Raw genomic sequence first — 20,950 nt, forward strand, 5'->3', positions numbered from 1 at the left:
GTAGGGTCTCACTCTAGCTCAGGCTGACCTGGAATTCACTATGGACTCTCAGGGTAACCTCGAACTCTCAACGGTCCTCCCACCTCTGCCTCCCGAGTGCTGGGATTAAAGGCGTGCGCCACCACGCCCGGCAAGTTCCTAATGTTTTTGAGTATAAGGATCAGCGTCTGTTTTGTCTTAAAAAAAAAAAAAAAGGTCAGCCTGATGATAATTAAACATTTAGTATTTATTGACAAAAAAACATGATGTGAGACTTATGGCAAAGTTAATAATGATTTTACTTGAATTTTTCTTTTTATCATGAGATTTAGCAAGTAATAGTATATGTGCAAAATATTGGAGCACATTTAACTTTTTTACAAAGATTTTTTTTTTATTTATTAGAGACACACACACACACACAGAGAGAGAGAGAGAGAGAGAGAGAGAGGCGCACATCAGGGCCTCTAGCCACTACAAACAAATTACAGATGCATGCCACACCATGTGCATCTGGCTTATGTGAGACCTGGAGAATTGAACCTGGGTTCTTAGGCTTTGTAGGCATGTGCCTTAACAGCTAAGCAATCTCTTCAGCCCACATTTAAATATTTTTTATTATTATTTATTTGCAAGCAGATTGAGATAGAGAGAAGAGAAACAGACAGAATAGGATGGCTGCGGCTGGGCCTCCAGGCACTGCAAACAAATTCTAGATATATGCGTCACTGTGTGCATCTTGCTTTAAGTGGGTCCTGGGGAATTGAACTGGAGTCTTGGCTTTGCAGGCAAGTGCCTTAACTCTAAGCCATCTCTCCAGCCCTGGAGCACATTTAATGAGTTAGTATGCTTAGAATGATATTTGAAAAAAGGTTAAATGTTCCATTTGTTTTGCCACTGATTTTGTTTCTGTTGGTGTTTGTATTCTGTGATTTAATTCATTTGGGGACAGACTCGTTGCAGGCATTTGCAAGTTGGTTGGAACTGGGTTCTAGGTATAATATGTGGTCCTCCAACAGAGAGGTTGTTTTCTGTGGTGATCTAAGACCCAGATTGGCTTCCTTTGCATTGGGGTTTAACCACTTGAGCTGATCAGTTTAGACACTCTAACATGGTGTAAATCCTAGCACTCGGGGTGGAAACAGAAGGAGCAGGAGTTCAAGGTCAGCCTCAGCTATATAGTAAGTTTGAGGCTATCATGGGCTATGTGAAATCTCATTTTCCCTCATGTTGGGAAAGAAAGAAAGAGAAAAAGAATTCAACAAGAAAAAGAAATCAGGGGTCCAGGGATTTCTCAGTGGTTAGAAACACTTTCTTGCAAAGCCCACAGCCCAGGTTCAATTCCCAAGCTACCCTTATATGCCGGATGAACAAAGCGGCACAAGCGTCTGGTGTCGTTTGCAGTGGCAGGAGGCCTTGGCACACCCATCCTCTCCCTGCACGAGCAAACAAATAAAATATTAAGTTTCAGTGTCGTTCTAAAATATGTCCTGGAAACATAAAACTGATGTCGTTTCATTGTTTGCAACATTGTTTACTTATGTCAGCAAAGCTTAGGAAAGTGCTTGCGGGGAGTGATAGCAATGTAGTGAGATGAGGAGACAGAGATCAGGTCCCCAGTGGTGAAACCAGGAATACGACAGCAGTTTGAAGTAGGATGAGGCAGGAGTCTCGTCGCATTTTAGTGTTTATTTATTCATGTCATATTCAGAGCACCAAGAAAACAGGTCAGCTTTTTAAAAAAGATTTAATTTAGAGTCGGGCGTGGTGGCACATGCCTTTAATCCCAGCACTCGGGAGGCAGAGGTAGGAGGATTGCTGTGAGTTCGAGGCCACCGTGAGACTACATAGTGAATTCCAGGTCAGCCTGAGCTAGAGTGAGACCCTACCTTAGAAAACCAAAACCAAAACAAAACAAAGATTTAATTTAGTTATTTAACAGAGAAACTGGGGGCGGGGGGGGAGAGTGAGAGAGAGGGAGTGGAGAATGGGCGCACCAGGGCTTCCAGCTGCTGCAAACGAACTCCAGACGCTTGCGCCCCCTTTGTGCATCTGACTAACATGGGTCCTGGGGAATCATACCTGGGTCCTTTGGCTTTGCAGGCAAACAACTCAATTGCTAAGCCACCCCTCCATCCCCGGAGACAGGTCAGTTTTGACTGGCAGATCTAAAGGATCAGGTTGGGAAGGCTGGGAGAAGGTTGCCCTTCTATTGGGCACTCCCACTCCTCTGCCAGAGCTGGCTGGTCCTGGTGTGGTGTGGGGTCTGTGGGAGGGATTCCAGCCCGAGTGCATTTGCTCTGGCTGCCAACCCTGCAGAGCCACAGAGGAAAGCTGTCTGGCTTGGCCTTGGGTTCCTGTGGGTTCCCTCCTCCCACAGCGTAGGGAAAGCTCGTTTCCAGTGTGCTCCGGATTTACTATCTAGTCCACCGGGGATCCAGATGGCTGTAGCACGACTTCTGCTACTTCTCCGCACTGTGTCAGGGGCTCAGCTGGCTTCACATGTGTGCCCTGTGGCGCTGCCAGCACGCCCTCAGTGACAGACAGCGTGTAGGGCACGTGTTCATCCAGTACGTGCTCTGTGCCGCCACTGAGTCCGCGTTGGTGGACAAGGGGTCGTGCCTTATTCCCGACCTCTTAGTGGGATAGCCCAGTTTATCATGGCCCCTCGTGTCGGCTGCTGGCCCGTGGTCTGCTGTCTGGTCTGTTCCCGTCTATGTTGGCCCTTCTCTTTCAGGTTGTCCACTGTCACCAGCCACCTCACCCCTGTGCCCCAGACAGCAAGTCGTACATCCTTTCTTTACCTCACACTCTTTCCCATCTGTTGCACACCTGCCTCCACGTACATCAAGTCCCCCACTGTGGGCGAGGGCCTGTGCTGTTCGCCACATGGAATAGTTACTGCTCATTAATATGCCAAAGGGTTGTTTACAACAGGAGTCAGAATCTGTGATCCCGGAGGTGAGGTGTACCAGGGAATGCCCAGAATGACCAGACCGTCCTTGGACAGTTGAGTCCTGGGCAGTTTCATGGAGGTGGTAAGACAGCTGAAGGACCTCAAAAGGAAGGCTGGTTCCCACAGGAGAGGAGTGGAACCATGAGTCAGCCTGGCTTTGGAGTAAGAATAATCACATGCCCTGGGACCTGAAACACTCCCTTCCTTCCCCTCTTCCTTCTTCCCTCCTTTCCTCTTCTTCCACGCTTTTCCAATTTTGCTCCTTCCTCTGACTTTCCTGTGAACCCAGGCCTGGCCTCCCTTTTGCTGGAGAGGCGCCAGTCCTGTGACATTACTATACTGTGGTTTCCTTTTAAGGGCTGACTCTGCCAGGACTTGGGGTCAGCCTGCTGCTCTGGCTGCCCATTCCCACTCCAAACCTCACTCCCTGCTGCCCAGCAGATATGCTGTCAAAGATCGTTTTGTTTTCCCTCACAAAGGAGACACTCGGGGGCAAGGGTCCTGAGGAGGCTGAGACCTCTGGCTGCTGCCAGGCCTCTGTGCATTCTTCTTTCCCGTCAGGAACCAGGGTAACAACGAGGCACATTGAATGCTACGGGCCACTCTGTTGGCACCCAGCTGCTGTCTGTGAGGGTTGGCTGATGATGGCTCATAACTGCCCCTTCTCTGAATGCTGATCCCAGGCTCACAGAGTTGCATTGCCCTCAGATGTTGACCAGTGACTGATAGAAAAAGGGTTACACAAGGCCAGTCCCTTTGCCTCAAGATGTGGGGGTATAGCAGTTTGCTTCTTGTTGTTGGGACAAAACACCTGACCAGAAGCAGCAGCTTATGGAAGGAAAGGGTTTGTTTCCAGCCTACAGCTATGAGGGGAGGTTTCTTTAATCATGGTGGAGAAAGTATGGCAGGAAGGACAGCCAGGTGTCATCTTCATATATCAGCAGGGACGAGGTAGAGAGAGTGAGCATATTGAGTGTGGCCAGTGGGGCTGGGCTGTAGCACCCCAAGCTCACCCTTAGCAACACATTTCCTTTAGCAAGGCTCCACCTCCCAAAGGCTCCACAAACTTCCGGAACATTGTTTAGTCACGCACACATGAGGCCATGGGGGATATTTTACATTCAAAACACCACAGTGGGGAGATATCTTAGAATTATCTGGGCATAGGATCAGACTGGGGTCAAGGGTTGAACATGTTTTCAGCGAGATCTAGAAATAACAGCAGTCAGACACTCCCTTCTGGTCCCATCTATACTGCTTAGCTTTTCATTACTGTGACCAATGCACTGGCATACATAATTTTAAAGAAGGAATATTTATATGGCCTCACAGTTTCAGAGGGTTCAGTCTATGGTGGTTTGGTCCAATATGCACGGACAGAACATCATGGCAGCAGAAGTGTGTGGTAGAGAATTGTTCACATCATGGCAGACAGTAATCAAAGAGTCTATGACAAGGAAAGGGCCATTGTTCTATTTCCTCTTTCTTCTCTTCTCTTCCCTTCCATCCCTTCCCCTTCCTTCTTTCCTTTTTCCCTCCCTTCTTCCCTCCCTCCCTCCCTCCCTTCCTTCCTTCCTTCCTTCCTTTTTAAAGGCAAGACCAATAGACTGCCTTTTTTTATGTCAGAGCAAGTGGAGGGGAATTGGTGTGCCAGGGCCTCCATCCACTGCAAACTCCAGATGTGTCTGCTGCCTTGTGTATATGTGTGGTCTTGCTTGCTTGTATCACTGTGCTTCTGTGGGACCTGGAGAGTCGAACATGAATACTTAGGCTTTGCAAGCAAGCGTCTTAACTGCTAAGCCATCTCTCCAGCCCCTATTTCCTGTTTCTGGGTCTCACCTCCTACAGTTAGTTCCCAGAACCTCTCAAAAGTGCCACCGGCTAGAGACTATGTGAGCCAATGGAGGACATTTCATATTCAAACCATAGCACCATCTGCTTCAATAATTCAATATATTTAAGTTCCTAAAATGATCTCTTCTAGAAAGTTCTTAATTATTTAAAGAAAATTTATTTGCAAGCAGAAAGAGAGAAAGAGAGAGAGAGAGGTAGAGAGAAGAGAGACAGACAGAGAGAATGGGCACGTCACAGCTACCAGCCACTGCAAACTCCAGGTGCATGTACCACTTTGTACATCTGGCTTTTAGTGGTTACTGGGGAATTGAACTCAGGTCATTAGGCTTTGCAGGCAAGCATCTTAACTACTGAGCAATCTCTCCAACCCCCTCTTCTAGAAACTTCTCACTGGTGTCAAGCCCAGTTGTCAGAATTTCCATGGTTTCTTTCTTCGTATTTTAGCCTCTCCTCTTCCGCTGGTCAGACATAAGAATACTTAGTTAAAACTGGCTTCATCTTTTACTAATTAAGGCCATTTTCTTTGTAAGTTCCAGATGTCTTTTGGAAAGATCATATAAATATAAATGGAGAAAAGAATTTGTATTGGAGGTCAGAGTGACTTCACTTTGAGCTTTGTGGACTTGGGAAAGTTATTTAACCTTTTTGAGCTACAGAATTATTGTAAGAAACAAGCAGGTTACATGCTAAAGATTGTTGCATGTATTCAGTGCTCAACAAATGTTCACGGGTATCACAATGTTGTGACTGTTGTTGGTACTCCTGGCATTGGGAATGTTCACTTGCTTGGTTGTTTTGGATAGCATTATTGTCAGTTCTCTTTAAATATTTTTAATGCTGTCTCACTGTGCTCCCAGGACCATATATGGTAATAAGGTTATTAGTTCCTCTTCCTGTTGCTGTGACAAAATATTTGACAGGAACAACTTAAAGGAGGAAAGGTTTACGTTGGCTTATGGTGAGGTCTCAGTCAATAATTGCTTGGTCCCTTGTGTAGGCAGGACATGATGGCAGCCAAAACCATGTGGACTGTTCACTTCATGGCCAACCAGGAAGTAGAGAGAGCAAGCCAGGAAGTGACCAGGGATAATATACGAAATGCAGTCTCCAAGGGATTCCCCGGTGATTCACTTGCTCCAATTATGCCTCATCTCTCCAAATTTCAAGAGGCTTGGGGAGATGGCTCAGCAGTTAAAGGAGCTTGTTTTCAGAGTCTATTCTCCTGGGTTTAATTCTGCAGCCTTGCATAAAGCCAGATGAGAAGTGTGCATGTATGAGCCCGAAGCCAGGAGAATCCCAGGCGTGCACAGCACTCGTGGGGCGTTTGTTTGCAGCAGCGGGCGACCCTGTCTCAAAGAAGGTGGTGTGTAGCCACCATCAAGCTGTCCCCTGACCTCCACACATGTGCTGTGGCACGTTTCACACCCTCTCCCCCGAATAAATTTTATTTTTTTTCGAGGTAGGGTTTCGCTGTAGTCTAGGCTGACCTGGAATTCACTATGGAGGCTCAGAGTGGCCTCGAACTCATGGCAGTCCTCCTACCTCTGCCTCTTGAGTGCTGGGATTAAAGGTGTGCGCCACCATGCCTGGCTTTCTCCAAATAAATGTTTAAAAAGTCTCAATAACTTCAATGCATGAGCCTGTGGAAGGCATTTCAGATTCAAATTTAAAACATGAGGCCAGACTGAGAAGAGTACAGGGACAGGAAAGACAGGTCGTGTAAGGCAGTCGAACCATATGCTCAACTTCAAAATTAATCGTGCCGGGCGTAGGGGTGCACGCCTCCAATCCCAGCATTTAGGAGGCAGAGGTAGGAGGATCGCCATGAGTTTGATGCCACCCTGAGACTACATAGTGAATTCCAGGTCAGCCTAGGCTAAAGCAAGACCCTACTTTAAAAAAACAAGCAAAAAACACCACCACCACCACCAACAACAACAAAAAGCAAACAATGCTGGGCATGGTGGCACATGCCTTTAATCCCAGCACGTGGAAGGTAGGTTAAGAGGATCACCGTGAATTCGAGGCCACCCTGAGACTACATAGTGAATTCTAGGTCTGTCTGGGCTAGAGCAAAACCCTACTTCCAAAAAAAAAAAAAAAAAAAAAAAATTGTGATAAATGTTTTTGCAAGTTTCTTGCTCTTTTTGTTTTTTGGTTTTTTGGTTTTTGAGGTAGGGTCTCACTCTAGCCCAGGCTGACCTGGAATTTACTATGTAGTCTCAGGCTGGCCTCAAAATCTAGGCAATCCTACCTCTGCCTCCCAAGTGCTGGGATTAAAGGTGTGATTCTGCAAATTTTGAGTGCAGATGCAGAGATAAGGATGAGTCAGCAGAGGCCTGGTGGAGGCCATGGGCTTTTGGAGTAGTTGCTAACCAATTTACTGCTGTTCATCTTTGGAAAAAAATAAAAGTCTTTCTTCTCTTTTCTCTTAGCTTCTGTCGCTTTCTGCTGTCCTCTCTCTATGACACTCTTGGGATTTGTTTAACAGCACTGGCCCTCAGAAAGCTGGCGGTAGGCTGTGTTTGTTCTCTGAGCTTCCTTGGCTCTGTGGGCTGATCCACGGGCTCCAGGGCCTTCTGTGTTTGCGCAGTCAGGGCCTCTGTGCGGCTTCCCTTTCCAGCGCTGGGCCCGAGGCTGTGCGTGGACGTCTCTGCGCCTCCATCCCCTCTGGAGCGCCGTTCAAGTCTTAGGCACTCTCCCTCAGGCTCCGCTTTACCTTTTGCAAGGTGACCCTCAGAAGAGGTAGAAACAGAATAATGGAGCTTGGTAGCTGGTTTATTGGTGGGCGGGGCCAGCTTGTCCAAATCAGATCCTGTGTATTGTTAGGATGACCTCAATGATAGGCTTCTCGGGTCTGGTTGGAGAGAGGTCAAAAGAAAGAAGACAGTTTGGGGGCTCGAGGCCCCTCATCAAAGCTCCTGACTGCCCTGTGTGGGGTGCAGGACATAGCTTAGTGTTGAGCAAGACCTTGAAGCTGAAGAGCTGACTTTGGTCCTCAGTCTGATGCTGGAAGAGAAGGAAGAGGGATTCAGGATGGGCTGGAAGGTCAGGAGGTCTGGGAGACTTAGAGCCTGACGCTCTGGCTTTCCAGATCCCACCTGGGGACACCCAAAGGGCTGACTTTGTTCCCAGTGAGTAGGGCTCCCCTTGTAATGAACCAGTTCCCACTCACCTGCAAGATCATTGTCAGTCTGTTTGGGAAGGTATGGGTTGGAACCCTCACCAGCTGGTCTGCCCTCCTGGGCTCTGTGCCTGCAGGCCACGGCCAGTGCAGCTGCGGGGACTGCCTGTGTGACTCGGACTGGACCGGCTACTACTGCAATTGCACCACGCGCACTGACACGTGCATGTCCAGCAATGGATTGCTGTGCAGCGGCCGGGGCAAGTGTGAATGCGGCAGCTGCGTCTGCATTCAGCCCGGCTCCTATGGGGACACCTGTGAGAAATGTCCCACCTGCCCGGACGCCTGCACCTTTAAGAAGTGAGTGGGCAGCTTGGGAGACGGGAGGGAGCAGAGGCCCTTTGGATTAGAACCCCTGGCTTCTCAAGGGTCTGCCTCGTACTCACCAGAGTTTCGTGGAGAGGAATCTGTTCTAGCCAACGGGCTGCTTTCCTCTGTCCCATGAAAGCTTTGTTTTGGGAAAGGTGGATGTACAGTCAGGTGTGACAGGGCTGAAACAGTACCAGCTGGACTCCAGCTGGGGCAAACCTTTTCCTAGGGTGCCATCCTGGATCCCTGTGAGTTGGAAGGAAGGTGTGGTGGTTTAAATCAGACGTCCTCCATAAACTCTTCTTAGTTTTGAGTGCTCGGCTCCCAGATGTGGCAGTGTGGGAGGTGGAGCCTTGCTGGAGGAGGTGTTGTGGGGGGACAGACTTTTGAGAGGTATAGCCAGCGCCACCTTGCCAGAGCTGGGCTCACTTTCTTGCTGCGGTTTGCCACCTGCTGTAGCAAGGAGGTGATATCCAGCCTTTGCCCTCCCATCTTGCCCCGGCCACCATGGAGTTTCCCCTTGAGACTGTAAGCTGGAGTAAACACCTTTCCTCCCGCCAGATGCTTTTGGTGGGGTGCTTTGTGCCAGAAAGGGTAGGTAACTGCAGCAGAAGGCTAAATCGGATTTACCCTGGAGCATTCCGGTGTGATGTTCTGATTTTGTGGGAGTTGCAGGAATACTGGAGTTACAGAGGGCGTTAGGTGAAACAGACATTTATTTGCCAGAATAAATTTCTCCTTTTGGAAGTCGGAGGAAGCCTCTGTCCGCCCAGGCCTGTGGCTCTGCTCCCTTGCTACAACAGGCAGAGCTAAGTTCACTGGCGTGCATCTGTATCGGCCTCATGCCTAGGAGGGCCCTGGGGTGACATAAGTGCTTTATTGGACCGGGGATGCAGCTCAGTGGTGGAGCGCTTGCCTAGTATGCACAAAGCCTTGGGTTCAGTCTCCAAGACCATATAAAGCAGGAATGGCGATTCATGCCTACAGTCCCAGCACTTGGGAGGCAGGAGGAGGAGAAGTTCAAGATTATCCTTGGCTACACAGAGACTTTGAGGCCAGCCTGGGATATATAAGACCCTGTCTGAAAACAAACAAACAAAAATCTCTGTTGTTACTGTCTTGACGTTCTTAGCAATTTTGAACAAAATTTTTTGTTGTTGTTTTTTCGAGGTAGGGTCTTGCTGTAGCCCAGGTTGACCTGGAAGTCTGTAGTCTCAGGGAACTCAGCGGCGATCCTCCTACCTCTGCCTACTGAGTGCTGGGATTAAAGGCGTTCGCACCACACCTGGCTTGAATAAAATTTTAATGTTTGCACTGGACCTCCAGTCACCTGGCCAGTTCTGACTTTAAGGCTCCCAGAAGTGATGGAGGGCTCACGGTCATAGCCACTGAGGCTTAATGTGGCGGTGCACCCCTGTGATCTTAGCTTAAGAGGCCGAGCCAACAGGATCACAGCTGAAGGCCAGACTGGGCTAGATCATAGCAAGACCTTGACCAAAAGCCCCCCCCCCAAAAAAAAGACTGTCTGCCAGGTCTAGTGTGTGGGCGAGGGGAGGTGCCACGCCTAGGGGCGCTTCCCCTTGCTGAAGTTGTTTCGGCATTCTTTCTCCTCTAGGGAGTGCGTGGAGTGTAAGAAGTTCGAGCGGGGAGTCCTGCATGAGGAAAACACCTGCAGCCGTTACTGTCGCGATGACATCGAGCCTGTGGGTGAGCTCAGTAAGTCCAGCAGGTCCTTGAGTCTCACACACCCTGGCTATAAATGGTCCCAGGTCAACCCTGGCATCTAGAAGCTCCTCTCTGTAAGGTGGAAGAGTAGTCCCCCCCAAGAGAGGCCGTTCAGGCCTGGTCAGCAGTCAGCCTGTGGCAAAAGCTGGCTTCCTGAGAGTCCCTCTTCACCCCTGTGAACGCGGGCAGCAGCCCACCCTTTCTGCTTCCTGGACACCCAGACTCAGCCAGAGCCTGTGCATAACTTGTTAAGGGTTCCTAAATTAGATAATTTACTCTACAAGGAAAGGAAGATAATGGTCTTGACTTTATAGATGAAGAAACTAAGGCATAGACCTGGAATACGGTGCCCATCATAGCTTAGTAAGCATTTGCTAAGTTTATTAAGAATGCTAAATAACACTGGGCACACACCTGTAATCCTAGCACTCAGGTGCCTGAGGTTGGAGGCTCTTGACTTTGAGTCCAAGTTGGGCTGCATTGTGAGTTCTAGGCCAGTCTTAGCTTCAGAGTAAACCCCTTTCTAAAAAAAAAAAAAAAAGAATGCATTTAAAAAAGCTTTGGGCTGAAGAGATGGCTTCACAGTTAAGATGCCTGCCTACAAAGCCAAAGGACCCAGGCTAAATTCCCCAGGACCCATATAAGTCAGATGCACAAGGTGACACATGTGTCTGGAGTTCGTTTGTAGCAGCTGGAGGCCCTGGTGCACCCAGTCTCTCTCAAATACACGAAAATAAAATATTTAAAAAGTGATAATGCCACTGGGAGTCATTGTGTGTGTGTGCGTGCATGCATGTGTGTGCCCATGTAGCACCCAACACACTTGCCTGGGCGTCTGGAGGGGATGTCAGGTAACACCCTCCAGCACCCTTTGGCCCATTCTTACTTGAGTCATAGTTTCTTGCTGATCTTGGAGCTTGTTGTCTTTAAAAAAACAAAACAAAACAAAAAACCCAAAACAAAAAACAGGCCCTGGTGATTCTGGTTTTTTGGCTCCCCATGAGATTGGGGTTTTAGACATATATGGCCGTACCCAGCTATTTATCTGGGTCCTGAAAATTGAACTTGATCAGTCTCTTAGGCCTCTTCAGGTCTTCTTGCTTGCACAAAAGTATTCTTAGCCACTGAGCTCTCTCTCCAGTTCTCAGTTTTATATTTTTATTTTAAGCATATATTTATTGCTTTGAGAGAAACAAAGAGAACGGGCATGCCAGGGCCTCCTTCTCTGCAAGTGAACTCTAGATGCATGTGTCACTTTGTGCATCTGGCTTTTTGTGGGTACTGGGGAATCAAACTTGGGTTATCAGGCTTTATAAGCAAGTGCCTTTAACCACTGAACCATCTCTCCAACCCAACCCTCAATTTTCTTTCACAGAAGAAGAAAGGGAGACTCAATGAGGGCAGATAACTCACCTAAGATCACACAGTTGGTGGGTGCTAGAAAAGGCTTTGAAACGGAATATGTAATACTGTTATATCATGCCTCGTTCATTGGAAAGAATTAGAATCAGAAAGGACCTGTGAGGGACAAAATACATCATTGAGGGCCAATCAGTGGCAGTTACCAGGAGTGACTGTTCCTTCAGATTTAGGCATCTTGCCTGATGTTAGGCAGTGTCGGGTCTCACACTTCCTCAGAAGTCCTGTAAGTTGGCTTTGGAGAAATCCTTTCTAGGAATTGACCTGTTTCTCATTCCTCCTCTGTCTCCCCCCCCCCCGCCCCAATCCCAGAGGACACCGGCAAGGATGCAGTAAATTGTACCTACAAGAATGAGGAGGACTGTGTGGTCAGGTTCCAGTACTACGAAGACTCCAGCGGAAGGTCCATCCTGTATGTGGTGGAAGAGCCAGGTGAGCGAGCCGTGAGGCTTTGTCCTGCCTTGGGGGTGGGGCGGGAGGAACTGTGTCAGGTGGGAACTTCTACCTCTCACCCAGATTGATAAGAGCTGCTGGGGTGTGGTGGCACACTCCTTCAATCCCAGCATTCAGGAGGCAGAGGTAGGAGGATTGCCATGAGTTCGAGGCCACCCTGAGACTCCATAGTGAATTCCAGGTCAGCCTGAGCTAGAGCGAGACTCCACCTTGGAAAACCAAAACAAGCAAACGAACAAGAGGCTCAAGAGCCATCTTCACGGGGAGAGACGCCAGTGCTGGTGCTAACAGCACAGAGACTTGCTAGCTGAGGAGAGGAGAGGAAGCGGGAAGTCAGGCAGACTGTCTTCAAGGAACAAGCTAGATATGCCATGGCAATTTTCAAAAAAATATTTATTCATTTGTGAGCAGAGAGAGAAAGAGAGAGAGAGAGAGAAGACAGACAGAGAAGGAATGGGCATTCCAGGGGCTCCAGCCACTGCAAACAAACTCCAGATGCAGGCACCACCTTGTGCATCTGGCTTACGTGGGTCCTGAGGAATTGAACCTAGGTCCTTTGGCTTCACAGGCAAACGCCTTAACCGCTAAGCCATTCCTCCAGCCCACTATGGCAATTAAAAAAATGTATTTATTTATGTTATTTAATTAGAGAGAAAGATACAGAGGTAGAGAGAATGGGCATGCTAGGGCCTTCAGCTGGTGCAAATGAATTCCAGAAGCATGTGCTACCTTGTGTATCTGGCGTACGTGGGTCTTGGGGAATCGAACCTGGGTCCTTTGGCTTTGCAGACTAGTGTCTTAACAGCTAAGCCATCCCTCCAGCCCCATCATGGCAATTTTTAAAGTGATACCAAGAAATGAGGAGCTTAGCAGCATGTGGCATATACCATGACATATCTAGGACTTTATAGGACATGGCATTTATCCTACTGTGAGACGTCCACTGTGAGATGTCGTCTACTGTGAGATGTCTACAGTGAGATGTCTACTGTGACATGGCTCCCATGAGTGAGCTACCTGCCGCTGCAGAGGAAGGCCTAGCTGTAAGAGGCATTGACCTTGAAGATGTATGCCAGGATGCAGTGATGGGTTTGGGGGTGCGATTCAAGCAAGGCTGCCTCGAGCCCTGAAAAGATGTTGCTTGCTCTCCAGGCCCTCTGGAAACAAGAGGCGTGAATCCATGCCATCATACACAGACCAGCCAACCACAGACTTCTCACTGACTCTAGATTTAGTTGCATCCACTGTAGCCCATCTTTCTCCATTTTCTGTTGCTACAACAGAATATCAGAAGCTGAGAGGTTTGTTCAGCTGCGTTTTGGAGGATCAAAATCCAAGATCTGGTATCCCCCCGCTTCGTCCTCTGGTGAGGAAGATGGCATCATGGTAGGAGTGTGTGTGAGAGGAAGAGAGCGGTCAAGTTGGCAAGAGGGACCAGTTATACCTTTTTTCTTTTTCTTTTTTTTTGGTGCTGGAAACTGAACCCAAGGCCTTGGCCATACCGAGCGCATACTGTTCTACTGAACTACAACCCCAACCCAGGCTTGGTTTATTTTTGAGTAACAACATGCCATTGTGAGAACTAATGGGAGTGTCATGAGATCTATGTCAATTCCTTCTGAGGGCCCTGCCCCTCCCCCGTTGACTCAGTTACCTTGTTCCAGGCCTCACTCTTAGTTTAGGGTTACTCACATCCGTGTCACCCGGGGTACTGCTGTCTCGGTGTTGTGGGGTGAGGATGGGGTGCTCTGTGTGGGATATTGTTCATCACTTCTTCCCAGAGCCCTCACTAAAGGCACCATCTCAATTTTTTTTTTTTTAGTGACTCCCAGGGGAGTTGTGGGGAAAGACGGAGTGGACCTGGGATGTGTCTGTGAAGGAGCAGATGAGAAACAGTTTGGCCACAGCTTGCTACATATTGCATAGATTTCTCCACCCCCGCCCCAGGCATACATTTGCCGCTTATTTCAGGGAGCTAGTTCCTTCTTCTTTTGGCTCGCCTGTTGCTTACCTCTTTGCTATAACAATGTTTGCTGGTGCTCTCACACAAATTATTTGGCCTAGCTTTTTAAAAAAGATATTTTTATTTTTATTTGCTAATCTGGGATGGTCTAGACAATGCTGGGGGATACTTTTCATGTTCCCTGTCAAGTACATCCTTTCTTTTTTAAAATAAAGGTTTTTTTTTTTTTTTTTTTCCGAGGTAGGGTCTCACTCTAGCTGAAGATGACCTGGAATTCACTATATAGTCTCAGGGTGGCCTCGAACTCACAACAGTCCCCCCACCTGTGCCTCCCAAGTGCTGGGATTAAAGGCATGTGCCACCATGCCCAGCTTTGATAAAGTTTTTTTTAAAAATTATTTATTTATTTATTTGAGAGCGACAGACACAGAGAGAAAGACAGATAGAGGGAGAGAGAGAGAATGGGCGCACCAGGGCTTCCAGCCTCTGCAAACGAACTCCACACGCGTGCGCCCCCTTGTGCATCTGGCTAATGTGGGTCCTGGGGAACCGAGCCTCGAACCGGGGTCCTTAGGCTTCACAGGCAAGCGCTTAACCACTAAGCCATCTCTCCAGCCCCAATTTTTTTAATAATTAATTAATTTATTTATTTATGAGACAGAGAGAAAGAGGCAGATAGGGAAAGAATGGGCATGCCAGCCACTGCAGACAAACTCCAGATGCATGCGCCACCTTGTGCATCTGGCTCACATGGGTCCTGGGTACACAAACCTGGGTCCTTTGGCTTTGCAGACAAGTGCCTTAACTGCTAAACCATCCCTCCAGCCTCCATATTTCCTTTTTCTTGTGTCGTGGTAGAGACAGAGCCCAGGGTCTCATGCTCTGGGTCAAGGTAGAGGCCCGTGTTCTGCTTCTGAGCTATGCCCAAACGAGATATTCACACGTCTTACCTAACTGTCCTGGCTCACGTCCACTTCCAGGCGTTCTGGCTGGGAGCTGCATGTACTTGCTGGGGTCCTGAAGCGAAAGGAGATTATTCTCTTTTTTTCTTCCCTAATTTACAACCTTGTGGAAGCTATCTCTGCAGAGCTGAACATGTCAATAAAGGGAGCATTACCAAAGGGCTAGGCATTGGCCAAACCTATGGGGTCAACTGTATGGAGTGAATTTCTGAGGCTGGCCCTCTTCACTTGCAGATAGGGTTGCCAAAACAAAGCAAAACAGAATCAACCCCCTCCCCTCCCCCCAAACACACACACACACACACACACACACACACACACACACACACACACACAGTATGTTCCATGCAATAATTAGTACAGGCTTAAAATAGCAATTTGTTTATCTGAAATCAAATTGATCTGGACTTCCCATACTTTGCTAAATTTGTCAGCCCTTCCCAGACTCTCCTGATCTTGGGTCGCTGTGCGTACAGCACTGTGGTTGGGAGGGGTCTCCATAGGTCACTGATCTTATATCCTGCTTCCGGAAGTCTGCCATCCACCCTGTCAGGACTGATGGGTAACAGATTGCCCCGGGAAACCTAGGATTCCATCTCTCCTGCCCACGCCACCGTGTAGAATTGAAGAGATTTCACCTTGGGGTTTGAGGGTCAGCCTTCCCCCAGTCTTCCAAAAATTTCAGTGTTTTTCCCAGAAGAACAGGGGATCTTCACTCCTGGGAATTTGGACCCTGGAACCTCACAGTCTCTCTCCAGGCGCTCCTTTAATTATACACAAGTTGTAATTTGGTGGCTTGGGAAATGGCCAGCTTGGTCTGTGGTGGAGGTTCTTTGTGTGTAGTGTGTGGTGAGCCAAGGGTATATGTTTAGAGAAGAAGGTGGGAGACAGTGTGGAACGTGGGTGTGACTTCCTCTCCAGACTCACCATCAGTACCCGAATATACCAACACCGGCTTTCTTAACGCTCAAGGTTGCCAGAGTGAGCTCACGTGTCACCCACCTGAGGGTTGTGGGAAGCCGAGCTCTACACAGTGTAATCAGCTGACCCTCAAAGGGGTAACCCAATGTCTGTCTGCTTTGGTTGTTGACTGGGTTGAACAGGAAGTTAGCTTCTAATAGGCTTAAGTTTTTAGATGAGTAGATATTGTCTTGGCTGATAGGCCTCTGGGTCTCTAAGAATGATGAAAAGGTCATTAAGTTCACAGCCCTTGGTGGCACATGCCTCTAATCCCAGCACTTGGGAGGCAGAGGTAGGAGGATCATGGTGAGTTCAAGGCCAGCCTGAGACTACATAGTGAATTCCAGGTCAGCCTTGGCTAGAGTGAGACCCTACCTTGAAAAACCAAGCAAACAAACAAACAAACAAAACAACATAAATTCACAGCCCTCTGGGATAGACATATCTGAACTAGGGCAAAAGACACAGACGCCGGGGGAAGCTAGTGAAATGGCCAGATATAAGAACAACAACCGCAACAACGGCAGCCAGTGTTTGCTGAATCTTATTCTGTGCCAGGCACGGTTGTGAGTTCTTTAAATATATTTAGCTTAGTCATTCTTCATCAAAAGTTTTTAAAGTGAGTGTGGATACATGCTCCACTTTAAAGATGAAGAAACACGGGATGGAGAGATGGCTTAGCGGTTAAGCGCTTGCCTGTGAAGCCTAAGGACCCCTGTTCGAGGCTTGGTTCCCAGGACCCATGTTAGCCAGATGCACAAGGGGGTGCAACGCATCTGGAGTTCCTTTGCGGGGGCTGGAGGCCCTGGTGCACCCATTCTCACGCTCTCTCTCTTTCTTTGCCTCTTTCTCTCTCTGTCTGTTGCTCTCAAATAAATAAATTAATTAATTAAAAAAAGATAAAGAAACAGAAAACAGGTACCCAGAAAGATTAGTTTATGAAGGTCAGACAGCAAAATATTAAGTCAAGGATCAAACCCCAGGAGTCTTGGCTCTGGAGTGAGTAGTAGCGTAGACTCAAGGACAATCACACTTTGCCATTTTTCTTTTTTTGAGGGTGGGTATGTGGGGGAGAGAAGGGAAGGCTGATGAAGACTGAAGTAGAAAACATGTTCCAGCAAGAAGAGTTAGCTGCTCCCAGCTCGTGCCTTGACGGTGGCTGTTCTGTAGCTGGAGAAATGTGGTGTTGGTAGGTGTGTGCGCGTGCGTGCGCGTGCTCATGTGTGTTTGCAGAGCTGGAGATAGAACTCGAGCCCTGCATGTGCAAGAGATTTGCCCTGAGCTACATGCCCAATTCCCAAGTCAATTTTTATTTATTTTTAAACTTTAAACTATTTATTTCAGAGATAGATAGAATTGCCGTGTCAGGCCTCCAGGCACTACAGATGAACTCCAGACACATGCACCATCTTGTGTGTCTGGCTTACATGGGACCTGGGGAATTGAACCTGGGTCCTTTGTCTTTGTAGGCAAGCACCTTAACGGCTAAGCCATCCCTCCAGCCCTATTTCTTTATTTTTTTGTGGCAGGGTCTCACTGTAGCTCACGCTGACCTGGAATTCATGGCATGCTTCCTACCTCCTCTGCCTTCCAACTGTTGGGATTAAAGGTGTGCACCACCATGTCCTGTTCCAAGTCAAGTTTCAAGTTAACACTTGGGTGAACCTTGACTGACTGGACTAGATCCAGTTTGGGGGGTTCTAGTTTAAGAACTCTGATTTAGACTACTAAAGACAGATTATTGCTGTCCTAAATATTGTTCTTTTAAAAAGAAAAATCAGGGCTGGAGAGATTTCTCAGTGGTTAAGGCACTTTCCTGCAAAGCCTAATGACCTGGATTCGATTCTGCAGTACCCACATAAAGCTACATGCACAAAGTGGCACATGCATCTGGAGGTGGGTGGCAGCAGCTAGCGGCCCTGGTGTGCCCATTGTCTCTCTCTCTCTGCTTGCAAATACGTAAACAAAATAATAAAAATCAATGAATCTGTTGCTTTAAGATTGTCTTGTTCCCTTTTGAGGCCTCTCCAGCTCTTTATTCCTTTGTCAAGACCTTATCATAACCAGTTCTGGTGGCTTCTGCTCTGCTCCTGCCTTCTAGAATGTCCCAAAGGCCCGGATATCCTGGTGGTCCTGCTGTCTGTGATGGGAGCTATTCTGCTCATTGGTCTTGCGACTCTGCTCATCTGGAAGCTCCTCATCACCATCCACGACCGGAAAGAATTTGCCAAATTCGAAGAAGAACGAGCCAGAGCGAAATGGGACACGGTAAGAGGCGGCTGTGCTGTGTTGGGCGTTTTCTTCAGTCTTTGGTTCAAGAGCCTGCAGTGGAGGCAGCAGTGCCCGTGTGGCTGGGCCCGCCCTGCACTGCTGTTTGTCATTTGCTCTGTGCTCTGAGCAGTCAGGGGCTGCTCTGACACCCCTGTCTTTATGCTTCCTGAAAGATCACCCGATCTTACAGTAACCACAGGCCGTGTAATGAATACTGATGGAGCACAAATAGGACACTAAAGAAATGAGAAGTTCATTTTCCAGTTGAGGGAAATGGGAGAGAGCTACGTCAACAACATATAATACATCATACGGTGGTAACGAAGTCAAAGCATTCTATACACAATAGAAAATTTCATCATAGCTAGCATATACCGATTATGTGCCAAGAATTGTTTTCAATGTTTTTGACATACTAGCTTATTTTATCCCTGTCATAGGCCTATGCAATGTATAATATCATTACTACCATTTTATAGGTAAGGAAAAAGTAGTTTTTGTGATATGGGAAGGGATTAGGTAACTACAGGAATTATTTTTGGGGTCAGCATCATAGATCTAGTAGTAGTAATATGTCCTCCTACTTCATTCTCTTTTCCCCAAATGAGAGCTTCCAAATTAAACTCCTGAGCCCTACCTATTTAACTCAAATTGATGTAACTCAAATGAGCACTTACTGAGAACCTTCTGTATACTTGAGTCTGTTATGCTTTTGGTTCATCTTCCACATTTTGGACATTTTTTGGATCTTTCAAGTGGTCATTTGGCTTTCCGAGTGTCCAGGGTTAAGCTGAAATTTTGCTCCAATTTGATGGTGAGCCCAGGCTTTTTGCCCAACGGTCTTAATAACCTGGGATGTTTCTGTTAGGATCGTGGAGACTATCTGCAGCCACTGTGGGACACAAGAATGCACTGGATCTTTTAAATTAATTTATTTATTTATTATTTATTTGAGAGAGACAGAGGAAGAGAGAGAGAAAGCAGGGGCTAGAGAATGGGCGCACCAGGGCCTCCAGCCACTACAAACGAACTCCAGACGCATGCGCCCCCTTGTGCATCTGGCGAATGTGGGTCCTGGGGAATTGAGCCACGAACCGGGGTCCTTAGGCTTCACAGGCAAGAGCTTAACTGCTGAGCCATCTATTTTGAAGCTACCATTATGGGACTACCTGACTTATGGGATTCATTACTTTTTTGTTGGAAAATAATTTGGGAAACCTAGTGAAGGGCCTTTTTCCCTGACAACACAGCTGTCTTGTGGATAATGCACTGGAGAGATGGAAACAAATAGGGAATTATTTCAGTGAAAGCTGGTCTTTATGTTCTGACCACCGTCTACTCCAGTCTCCTTCCTGACCCTCACTGCCACGCCCTGCCAGATGAAGGAAAAGAAAGAGTAGGGGAGGAAGGAGGAGGCAGAAGAGACTGGGCCAAAGATATTACTGTACAGCGTTTTGGGGCTGCCAAGAAGTGATGGGTGGAATGAAAATCCTTTTAGAAACACTGGCAGGATGGCATTCCTTCTCATGTCCCCTTCTCTTACTTCCTGTCTATGCCTATCCTAAGCTCCAAAGCCTAAGTGAGCATTAAGCTAGTTTCTGTAGTTTGTTCCCGAGAAGGGTGTTTTGGGGTCAGCCTCTCAGATGAAATTTAGCCATTCAGGGTAAGGGAGGAACCAAGGAGCTCACTGTAAGATTCTCTTCTGTTCTCTCTGCAGGCCAACAACCCGCTGTATAAAGAGGCCACCTCCACCTTCACCAATATCACCTACCGGGGCACTTAATGACGGAAGGTTGTCCTCAGATCTTCATTGCATTTCGCCAAAATTGCAGGGGTCTCTGCCGTCATGTTTACGGAGGACAGTGCTTGTGGGTGGGGTTTGGGGGTGGGGTGGGCTGGAAAAATGTCAGTATGTGGAAGTGTGTCCATGCATCTGTGTGTGTGTCGAGTGGGGAAATGTGTTAATTTAAGACTTGTGATGTGTCCCCACAGGCAGAGACCTTTGGTCTTTGCTCTCAGAAGGCTTCCTGAAGGGATTCCTCCTGCTTAGCTTGAGGGCGGGGGCATGGATCTGAGTAGATGTTCACATCACCTCCGTGAGAGACCAGCTTTCCTCATGGGGCCGTTCTCCCGGAAGAGAAGAGCAGGGCGGGGACGCCTCATTCCAGAGAAGGGTGCCAAAGTGTTAGCTCGCTACTGAGTTTGTCAGTTCATGGTTCTTGGGTCTGACTGTTAGCACCTGTGGTGGGAGCGGTGGACTTGGGAGCCCAGCTCTGTCGCCAGCGCCCCCGTCGCCTCCCGTTCCCTCAGGCCGCAGGTGTTCAGGGAGAATGAAGCCTCAGAGCTGCCGGTGTCTTCTGCCATCACCTCAGTCCAGCTCTGGTTCTCTCATAAGGAAGATCCTCGCCGCCTCGTTCTTTGACCCACTGAGAGCAAGGATGGCAGAGCCACTCAGGGGTCACGTGCGGCCCGGGAGACGTGCCAGAGCCCCCCCCCCCCCCCCAATCATAATCCACAGGATTTGTCTCAGTGGCAGCTCTACCTTAGAGGTTCGTGAAGAAGTGCCATCCTTAGAGCAATGCCAGGGCTCCACCTCCTGTTTCCACACTGTCATGGTTGTAGACATTTGTAACGCACTGGGGATTTCACTCGTGATCGAAGGCATTTCCTTCGAGGAAGAGTGCTTTCTCAGAGCTGGGGGTCTAGCTCTGCTCTTCGGTCCTTTCGCTGCTCTCCCGAGGCACCGCCACAGCCCAGGCCCGCTCTGTGTGCTACACCCATCCACAGGGGTGACTGCGTTACTACCTCTTTGTGTCTTGGAGGAGCATTCCCACGAGTCTGCCAGGGTGGAATGATAGGCCGTTTGGATCTACTTGTGTGGCCTATTCTCCTGTGGGCTTGACCACCTCATTCGC

At 48.2% G+C, this 20,950-nt stretch overlaps 1 protein-coding gene across 2 annotated transcripts in view; it reads left to right on the forward strand.

Annotated features, from left to right (window-relative positions):
- The window catches only part of Itgb3 (integrin subunit beta 3), a 62,354-nt gene extending 42,441 nt beyond the window's left edge, over positions 1 to 19,913 (forward strand). The window contains exons 11-15 of one of the 2 annotated variants that reach the window (XM_045158563.1): positions 8,051 to 8,273; positions 9,898 to 9,998; positions 11,739 to 11,858; positions 17,866 to 18,032; positions 19,753 to 19,913. In XM_045158563.1, the coding sequence (XP_045014498.1) occupies positions 8,051 to 8,273; positions 9,898 to 9,998; positions 11,739 to 11,858; positions 17,866 to 18,032; positions 19,753 to 19,818 (677 nt within the window). In that variant the 3' untranslated portion in view covers positions 19,819 to 19,913. The remainder of the gene's footprint in view (positions 1 to 8,050; positions 8,274 to 9,897; positions 9,999 to 11,738; positions 11,859 to 17,865; positions 18,033 to 19,752) is intronic. The other variant, XM_045158564.1, reaches the window with a different exon arrangement.
- The last annotated feature ends 1,037 nt before the right edge of the window (positions 19,914 to 20,950 follow it).

This window comes from Jaculus jaculus, chromosome 9 (assembly GCF_020740685.1).
Source record: "Jaculus jaculus isolate mJacJac1 chromosome 9, mJacJac1.mat.Y.cur, whole genome shotgun sequence".
Taxonomy (NCBI): domain Eukaryota; kingdom Metazoa; phylum Chordata; class Mammalia; order Rodentia; family Dipodidae; genus Jaculus; species Jaculus jaculus.